This window comes from Apostichopus japonicus, chromosome 20, assembly GCF_037975245.1.
Source record: "Apostichopus japonicus isolate 1M-3 chromosome 20, ASM3797524v1, whole genome shotgun sequence".
Classification (NCBI taxonomy): Eukaryota; Metazoa; Echinodermata; class Holothuroidea; order Aspidochirotida; family Stichopodidae; genus Apostichopus; species Apostichopus japonicus.
Window position 1 is genome coordinate 31013012 of NC_092580.1, and position 10736 is coordinate 31023747.

The 10736-nt window shown below is 36.6% G+C and overlaps 1 protein-coding gene across 1 annotated transcript in view; it reads left to right on the plus strand.

Annotated features, from left to right (window-relative positions):
• Nucleotides 1-8635, plus strand: part of LOC139962245 (protein phosphatase 1H-like) — a 77447-nt gene extending 68812 nt beyond the window's left edge. The window contains exons 7-8 of the mRNA XM_071962294.1: nt 3325-3476; nt 3885-8635. Of these exons, the coding sequence (XP_071818395.1) occupies nt 3325-3476; nt 3885-4077 (345 nt within the window). The 3' untranslated portion in view covers nt 4078-8635. The remainder of the gene's footprint in view (nt 1-3324; nt 3477-3884) is intronic.
• The last annotated feature ends 2101 nt before the right edge of the window (nt 8636-10736 follow it).

Consider the following 10736-nt stretch of genomic DNA (forward strand, 5'->3'; position numbering starts at 1 on the left):
ATCAGATGATTGTAACATACTTGATGGTATAAAGTAGAATAGAACTACTTGACAATATTGATGTGGAACAAGCAATAAGCAGTGTAAAGCTAAGCTTATTCCTAGCTACAATACTTCATTAAAGAACTAGGCCTATCCTATTTTACATGTACAACTACTAATGCTGACATCAACTTGACGCCATTCATACTGAAGCAGCAAAGAGAACGTAAAAGGCTTATCCTAGTCTTACAATACTTAAAGAGTTGAAGCCTATCCTATAATCTATATGTACTATAACTACATGTGCACCGGCAAATGTTGTTGATAGGCTAATTATTAGCTGATTGTAACATACTCGATGGTAAGAAGAATAGAATTACTTGACAATATTGATGTGGAACAAGCCATATAAGCAGTGTAAACCTTAGCTTACACCTAGCTACAATACAGTACTTCATTGAAGAACTAAGTCTATCCTATTTTGCATGTACAACTCCTAGTGCTAACATGAAAAAGTAGTTGATAGGCAAATTATTAGCTGATTATAACAATGGATGGCAAGATGAACAGAATTACTTGACAAGATTCATGCGGAACAAGCAGACAGCAGTGTAAAGCACTAAGCCTAAACCTAGCTACAATACTTCATAGAAGAACTAGGCCTATCCTATGTTACATGTACAGCTCCTAGTGCTAACATCAAAAGTATCACGTCATCAAAAAAACGTTTCTATCTTTCTGAGTTGGAAGAAAACATTAGGCTTAATAGGCTTGAATGGCCATGCAATTTTAAATACAAACATGTGGAACTCTTGCTTTCAAATTCTTGTTTAGGCCTCCAACATTCAACCTTTGCAGTTTAATCAACTTAAATTGTCTGCTTATTACCACATATCTCTAGGGCAAAAAATATAATGAATCACTTATTTTCGAAGTGATGGCCTCTCTTTTAATCTGGTAATAGTAAACCATAAAATTCTGGGAAGTCTTATATATTATAGTCTGTATATGCAGCATCTACACAATTCAATTACGAGTAATTTCAGAAAAGTCTTATTCATGAGTGGGTTTGGGTTTCTGTTTATGATTCTTGGGATATGCAGAAGGCACACATAGTAAAGTGTAAGTTTTCCATATCCTTCACTTTCCCCAGAATTCTGAATTTGTTTTGTATTTGAAGATCATGTTCTCAAGCTACTATGTGTGTTTTAGTATCCGTCTTCAGAATTGGGAAAATGTCATTATAACAACAGTATGCATAAAGATAACATAACTGACCAGGGGCAGTGGAAGAGGGTGCTCTATGCAGAGGAGGACTCACAACCTTGGGGGGGGGGGGTATGCCAGATGTTCGACTAGCAAATCACAACGTTTATCTGAAACATTTCCAAGTAAGTGGATTCTTTGTGCATTTGCTGCTACAAATTACAGGGTTAGAATTGCTGTTCAACAAACGGCACATTTTTATTACATCATTGCCCCCATAATATTCAACAGCAGGGCACTTGTTATTTGTTTTAAAAAAAAAGGGGGCACTTTGAAATAACCTAAGGGCATAATTACAAAGATAGGAAATGGCAACTTTTGTTAGGGACTTGCTTATTTATGAAGAAGGCTAACTTTGAGGTTTTACGCATACCTAAGTTGTAGTGAAAAGGAGGCAGACAGCTGCCTATGAAGTGAATAATTTGCTCTATGCACCCCTCTCCCTCCCCCTGTCCCTCCAATCATAGTAAATTTGTAGTACTGTCATTAAGTTTGTCAATTGTAACTTTTGTTGGTACATAAGAACATCTGCCCATTCCTTCCCCACCTAACTAATCTGCTAATATACTCCAGTAGATTATCCTGGGAGACTTGTTCTCAACATGATGAACAGTTGCTTAGTGCCCCCCCCCCCTGTAATTTTGCCATCAACTGATTCTTGGGTAAATCTGGCAGCCATACATACTTCATTTCTCTAAATATGACTGGTGAATATTTTCCTCTTTTAACGATAGCTTGTATTAAAGTGCCTCCCTTTCGGCGATGACATTTTACGACACCAAATTCAAGATGATGATGCATTCCATGTGACAGCTGAAATAATCATAAAACATTTTCTTTCTGGCAATTTCTAGTTAGTTTTCATCTCCGCCAGTAAATCATAAAAGAGCGGTCGGACGTCACCGACCGGGTAGCTTTGTCAGTAATGTATCTGGTCTTGTTGATCTTGGATTTGAAATTTGAAATTACTAATACTCATGAAGGTAACTCTACTGGGGATTGGAAAATTTGAAGTCTAGTATCAATTTTGAGAGGAAATCATCGTATGATTTTAGGAAGCTCTGTACTGGTTGTGAATGTAGCACGACACGGGTATAGTGTATGTAAAATATGTCTCTGTTGATTGTAGACTTTCGCCTGGCATTGGCTGAGAGTTGTAAAATGAAGAAAATCTTAAATGTTTATCAGTAACAAACACAAGCATATATTGATCAGGACTGGTTATTGCTTGAATTGAGAAGAGACTTGTAGCGGCCCTGGAAATATGCCAGAGAGAGCAAAAGTGGTCACCAAGAGCAAAATATAAACTGCTTTTGAGTACAGAAAAGCCATACAAGTGATATGCAGAGGTACATATTGATATTGCAAAGAGACAAAATATGTAAAAGTACATATTGTTATGAAAGGTGAAATTACTTGGTAACAGTGTGAAAGTACACATTGACATAAAAGTACAGAATTTGTTCAAATAATCATGCAAGTCGTGTTTCTTGAAACAGAAGTATTAATAAGATAATGATAATGAACACACATACAAAGATGATGTAAAACTATGAGGGGCAAAGTGAGCTACAGTAGTAGTAGGCTTTTAAAAACATATTTTTTAAGAGGGGGGTGAGGGCTAACTTGAAACATGGTGAATCACATAGTCAAGAAATATTTCATGGGGGGGGATCGATCGAGGGTTGGAGGGGGAGGGGATTGGAGGAAGGTATGGGTTTAGTAGAAAAAGAAACAACTATAACCTTTCATTGAAGACATAAGTTCATCATTACAAGTGTATTCTTTGAAATTGGCTATGTTTCATGCAAACATGGAAACTACCATTCTTGCGTAGTTTTAGTTTTCATCGTGTAATTTACACATCCTCATCATCAGCTGCGCTTTGCCATTTATGTACTAACTGACTAAAAAGAATCACAAGTTTTACTCTTTTAGTTTTCAGTTTTGGTCCTTTTGTTGGCATTCTATACAATTTTATGATTCATTAAAATCTTCTTCATTTTGCCATCAAATGTTGGTTTCTATTTTATTTTTCACCATTTTGTATTTTTTTTTAATCTCTGTTTGTGACAGGTCCAAGTTTACAACCTCTTTGAATATGATCATAGTGAAAATGATGTTCTCATCATGGGCACAGATGGATTGTGGGATGTGTTATCAAATGAACAAGCTGCGACGGTAGTTAACGAAGTACTAGAGAGTTTCCCCGCCAATGATTACAAAAGGTCAGTCTCTTAAATATCTAATGTAAATAATGTTTCGGTTAGTTCAGAAGTGACATTCTCCCCCCCCCCCAACTGTCATAGCATGTTTATTGTGAGGTAAAGATTTCTTCTTTTGTGAAATTCTTCTTTCATCAAATTTTTTTAAATTTTTCTTATCTGGCAAGCAGATTGAGTGACATTTTCATTTCTACTTTACTGTCCTATTGTTTTTCTCTGTAAATCATCCACAGTTGAATACATTTTTTACATAACATATTTATCATTTTGACAAATACTGAGACACTGCTGGCCCCCTTAGGCATACTCATATTTGGCCAATATTAAGTAAACCCTGCAGTTTGGTATGGTCTTACTCCCTATACCCGTCATATCTCACAAGTAACCCTTAATCTGGTTCATGTACTACAGGTACGCCTCAGCAGCTCAGGAACTGGTGATGGCAGCAAGAGGCGTCTTAAGGGAGAAGGGATGGAGAATCCACGATGATAAACCTGGCTCCGGTGACGACATCACCGTCTACGTCATCCCCCTCTGCAGACACCAGAACATGTCCCGAGAAAATAGCTTTACCGAGTCCAGAGAGGTCAGCCCTTCGGAGTGAAGACCAGAGATGGATAGACACTACTTCATCGCTTCTCTGCGCTCATCCCCCGAGGCATGTCTATGTTGTCGTTCTTGTTGAGTCTGTGCAATATGCTCGCGGTCAAAATTATGCCAAACCTTCTCTCCTTCTTTCTGTCTGTCTTCTGGCCTCTACAGGGTTTTCAAAATAATGAGGATGAAACAGAGAGTCATATGCTTGAAATAGTTTGGAAACAGAGTAGTTTTATGTCCTGCAGTACGTAGTGTAAGAGAGAGATAACTGACAGGGTAGTGTTGACCGTAGAGTTATCATGAATTCCTTGTAGAGGGCAGAGTAGGAGAGGGGGAGGGGGGAAGGGATTTTTCTGTTTTTCACAGTACCCTAAGACATTGATAGACGTTTTTATATCAATGGGGAGGGTGGAGGGAGCGCTTTGTGATGTAAATCAAAGTAAGCAAAAACAACCATTTCGTAGCATCACTTCATAGCCTCTCTTCGAGCATGTATGAACTTTTTTCTATCATAATTTGCCTTTTTTGTTTCTGTTTGCAATATTTTTTTGGGGGGGGGGGTTTGGCTTCAATAATGCTTCTTTACTGTTTAGGTGGTTGGTAATTCACCAAAAGATGGCAATGGAGGTCATGGAGGGGAGGGTGGCGGAGGGCCTGTGTGACGAATGACATGAGAAAGGTGTAGTTTTTGTTCTTATGTGTGATAGATGGTGTTGTAATTAAACCTGATGTCAATGGAATAATGACTAGTAGTAGGATGAGGGCTGTGTGGGGGTGGGGTGATGGTTGGGGCAAATAAGGAAATTTGTGTCATGTGTACCATCAGTTTGCTACACTTCTGCCGGGGGGAGAAAGATATGGAATAAAATGCAAAATAACAGTGTGATTGTTGCAAAAGGAATTATTACTTTTAGTATGTATGTCACTGTTTGTCTGGGAAAGGGTTTACTGTTATGATAGGAGAGCAAGAATGAGAGTGAAGGTGTTTTGAAGAGGAAAATTGCTCATTTCCCTTTCCTGATGTGGTACTTAGTCCAAGGTCTGGACACATAGAAACTGCTGAAAAGCAGTCAATGATGCATGCTTCATTATGGTTTGAAGGGTATCAATGGTGTTTGCTATTTTAGTGGGTCAATTAAGACAGCTATTAGCAATGGTACGATCGTATGTTTGTGAATCGAAAATTAATTTGAAAGTCAAAGTGACATATAATGGCTTTCACTTTCTTATTGTTTTTTTTTTTTTTTTTTTTTAAGTCTTGAATCTAATAACTACTCGGGTTGATGATCCATCCTGTCACTTTCAGTTTTATTGAAGATCAATGTTATGATCTTAAAGGTTACCATGTGCCAGAAATAGATATCAATGAGGTGCGAGTATATTTCATGCCAAATTTTTACTTTATATATAAAACAAGACTACCAACTCTGAATTTATGTGCAATTTGTTAATTAATGATTGGGTAAAACAAATCTGGTAAGTCCGGTCAAATTATTGTCAAACGTTCAATTTTTCTGCGCAACGTGGAACTTCAGGGGTTTTTTATTCATCAAAACTTACAAGAAGGGATACAGCATTGAGTCGACCCCATAAGTGTACCTCATTAGAGCATCGCCTGAACTGACAACATATTATACGCACTTCAGTTCTTCAAAATCTTGCAAAAGAAGTGAAATTCAACATGCTGTAAAATGTATCGTAAAACCTCTACAATTTCAACGCAACCGAATCTAAGAAACGATGGGGTATTATAAAGAGTCCCTAGTAACATTTCTTTAGTTTCTTACAAGCTTCCTTCTAGCTTAATGTCTATCTGCTAACCTGGACAATTGTTTACTGATGTCTATGAACTTCAAGAACTAAAAAATTATTCCCACTTCCACCCACAACCTGCCCCAAACAATAAACCCCGTAAAATTAATATCTAATAAGGGGGGGGGGGGACAAAAGGACAAGTCACATCATGAAAGACAATAATGGCAAGATTTACCATTCTTATTTAGACTAAATTTGTGAAAGTCTGGCAAGAAATGTTCACAAAAGAAATGAGGTGTGGTTATCAATTAATGCAGACAGCGTGAAAATGTCGAGTAAATAGCCGGGTGTTTTTCTCTTGATGTCATATCTTGTAGTGGAATGAAGTTTAGAATAGGGTAGAAAATAATGACTGATGATCTAAGGCAAGAAAGCTTCTTTAAATTCCAGTATGTCATCACTCATTGGTACCTTCCATTCAGCTTCTACACTTTTAACATTTTAAAACAACCCTTATTCCGCCTCCCTGTCATACTTACATGCTATAGTCAACCTAGGATAGGCATCACTCAAACACCACTTATGTGAGTGGTTCGAACGATCAGTCGTCATGGAAACAATCAATTTTAAAGAACCGTCCGAGTTGACTGCCTCGGAGTTCACTCCATTTGGAAGTTTCTTATCAATAGCAGACGGTGAATTAAGAATACGGTCACACTTTAATCAATCTGCTTTTGACATTTTACATGTCAAAAATTGGTTTTTGTGAAGGTTGCCCAAAAGACATGCTAGTGTCGAGGACAGGAAATTGAGCTTTGATTTAGCTTTTGGGAAGAACGGTTTTTTCATTATCAACTTTAAAGATCCTATTTTCATGTTGTTTGTATGTGCCTAAAGTCATTAGAAGTGGAAATTAGAACAATGCTTTTAATGTACGTCTGATCACTTTCAGATACCTACGATGCTTTGACAGGGCAGCTTAAGGCCATGTTAGTACTGAACATGAAAGGTTTTAAGTTTTAGGTCTCGGGGGCAAAATGGGTCTCACTGTCATTAGAAAGATTGTAATTACAAACTAATGTCGTGTGCCTCCAGTGGGTAGTCATTTGTGACGCAAGACGTTAGCAGTATTTTTCTTTCTATTTTTAGTATATGGAGAAAATAGATGTTGCCAGGACAGTCCAATTCCATGAGGATATATTTCTATTGAAAATATGTTTGTTGCAAAATATTCTAAGAACATTTTGGAGTATATGCCCCCAGTCCCCCCTTTTCTTTGCGCTTAAATTGTTATTGTCATTTCTTAGGCTACGCTCAATAGTTTTTGGAAAGACTGTTCTGTGCCATTGTATGGCTGTTCTGCAGCAACAAGCTATGACTGTAGTGTGGGACATCTTCAACATCCACCCCTGGTACCCCCCTCCCCCCGCCCCCACTGGATTCTTGTTACAGTGGGTTGTAATTGCAAAGGGTTTTTAGCATGAGTGTCACATCATGTTTATGGTATCTGAAAGCTATTTGTTCCATTTCATTGTCAACAAAGAAAGATGTTCAGACTGTGGTAGCCTAATATGTAGACTATATAGAAAATTGGTGCCTAATGTTAACAAAGTAGAAATATTTGGGCTGCAAAAGGAAGTCTTACTGTATTTTGGCAGCTCGTGAACCTAAGCTTTGTATTCTGCATGTATTGATCAAGCTTTACAGTACTTCCAGTCAACTTTTTTTCTCTTGACTGAAATCGTATTAATGAAAAATGTTGTTTAAATATTAATACAATGCATCTTTCACAGAAAATTTTGCAAAGTTGAAGGTGATTTTCTTGTTGAGATTTAAGTTACAAATTACATATGTAAAGCTAAAATAAGTATTATAAAGTGTAAATTATACAAATTCTATATTAATGTACATGTGTTTGTTTGTTAAGTTAATATAAAAAAAATCATCACTGCTTGATTGGGCAGGTCAAAGGTCAGAATATATCATGTTTTCTGATAAAATGTAATAGTATATGCCTAAAGATACTTATTAGTTTGGATCAAATGAATTTCTTGTATTCAAACAAATAATGTGGTATATTTTATTGCTTTTTATGGAAGGAAGTTAAAAGAAAACTTGAATCAAGTTTAATATATGATTGTATATATGAAACTTTGATATATCTGTGGAGCACTTTGTTCAACTTGACAAATGTAATATTTTATTTTTCACCTTGCTTTAATTGTGTTTATCAAGAATCACAAATATTATGCAGATATGATAAATGGTCCTTTGAATTCAGAACAGTCTTGGCTCTTCTAAAGTCTTCACCATGTTTGCTTTCAACAACAAGAACAACATCAATAAGTCACTAATGCAAATCAGCTGTATGTGATATTTGGGTGCCTAGGCCTGACATGCAACGTATACAGTGATGTTCTGTGTTTGTATTGTGATAATGGTACTATGCTGTACCGATACCATTGTACTATCAACGGTGCTAACATTAGGTAGCATGTGCCCAACAAATGTATACTAACTAATTTGCCACAACTTCACACGTGACCTATGTGTACAGCATGTGTAACCATTGATAAGTACTGAACAGAGTTACAAAGTAATTATTGTGTATGATTAGATTTTATCCAGGAGCTGACCTTGACCTATGGGGTGACTGGAATGATCCATTTTCTCTGAAAGGGGTGCTGTTTATAGCCAATAGAATCTTACCGATCATGTGACTAAATAGATGACACGCATCTCCATCTGATGCAACCAGGAAGTTACTGTGGACGTAATTCCAGGAGCACACCTGTTTAATTAAAATCCTAGCTGCAAACTATATTTGTCAATTTCAAGACCAGTGTTTACTAACATTTCCCAGTACATCATTCCTGTAGCACCTACTGGAATCCTTTCTTTCAAACCCAGGGAGTGAATGCTCGTCAGGTTAAAGGGTACACAAATCCAGTCATCATCTTAAGCTTACACGACAGAGATCTTTGTGAAAAACAACTCCCCCAAACAGCCAAGAAAAAAATTCTTACAACATCTGGAAGATATCGTATTTAACAAGTCTGGTTTGGAAGCTGTCGTTTTGTAAATCTGTGATGTCATAGTGCCAATGGGATCTCTAACCATTTTCTTACACCCTGTGTTTATTTTCGTATCTTCAAGGTAGATTATCGTTCTGACACTAAAAACCAATGTCATCACCAGGTCATGTAAACAACTTGACTTTTTCAAAGTCATCATTTTTCAAAACCCATCTCCGTTACAGAGGATAAACAGTGCAATAAATAAAGAAACACATAAAAAAAATATCGAAGCACTGTGGCTTGATGATGTCATTATTATACTTGATCAAGTCTTCTGCCCTGTGTTTGAATGAATATTAAATCTTTGATGATGTCTCCCAAATAGAATAAAGATTTTCTAAGCTGTTTGGGGGTAGTGTTTCATGACAGTTATGCCCATCTCACAGACCAGCGATGATGGTTGAGATGTTGCATCTCTATTTAAGAAACATCCATCTAGACAGTTTCACATTTTACCAGACAGATAATTCTGAAAAACTGGCCGATAAGTTTTTAACTATTGAGAGTTTTTAGTTTCAAATTACATTTAGTTAAGTTTTTAATTAGGATGTTTAATGTAGCAGCGTAAGTATTCAAGTAAAATTTGGATCAGCTCAGTGTAGTTTGACTTGCCTATAGAATCTGAATTATGTAAATCTTCTTTGCAGGGAATATAAAATTTATTTCAATTAAGTTACTTTTCTAAATATGATTTTACTTTTATATGTAGTATTAACATTTCTTTTTAGAAAAAGTTACTGATTTTGCCAAGTTTTCATGATGGATTCAACCATTTACCCTCGTTTTCTCCTTCCTTCCTTCATCACTTGCATCCCTCAGTATTTGTTTTATAGTACTTATATGTTTATCAAATGATTTGTTTGTAAATTCAAATTTTTAATTTGTCAAAACAAAAATGAAAGAAGAGAGATGTATTTATAGAGTTTGTCACAAGTATTGATCATTTTGGCATGTTGGATTTCTTCAATGATAGAGTTGGATTTTTTTGGCCATGAAAAGAACCGAAGTAGACTTTACATGAAAGTAGTGTATAGTATGTGTTAAGATGATGCTAGAGTAGTTGGCTTCCGATACATATAGCAGCTCTAGCCACTTATTCCCCAGGTTATCAAAGTATAGAGTAAATACTCTTGCTGAAGATAGTATTACAAAGTACAAGGTTCCCATGTTGCTAGGGTTACCATAACAGGATCTTCCCATTTTTGCAACCACAATAGCAAAACTAGTTTGTCCCCATTTTCTAATGGTCTCTTTGACATTAACCCAATATCACCATTTTCACTTAACGCAAACTTAATAATGTACACATGTAATATGTAATCGATGGTTGCATATTAGCTCCATAAGCTCGGCAGGAAGAGCTGTGTAACGTGGGCTGCATAGTTGCGACAAGTACTAACTTAAACATTTGCGATATTAGTTACTTTGGTCGCGTTAGGTATAACGCCGGTTTAAACCGTACGGTGCGATGTCCCACTTTTCAGCCAAAGAAATATGGTATCCATTCATGTTGGAGATTGAAAATTTGACAAGTCAATTATGACCAGCTGGGCCTTCCTTTTCCCTTAAGGCCAAGAAATGTTAGATAACTTTGTAAAAACTAAATATAGGGAGGGTTGGGGGGAAATGTAAACTTTGTCCTTTGAAAGCATCGCTAAGATGTAACCTTTTAACCAGCACATAATCATTCTTACGATTGTGCCAATGTGATAACTTTGCTATCTGGTCCTGAGGCAGTCTATACCAGCTTCCAAATTGAGTCACTGCTCTTCTATTGCGTACAATGGCAGGCATAGAACTCTCTTCTTGTTTTACATTGAAAGCTGTTCGTTCC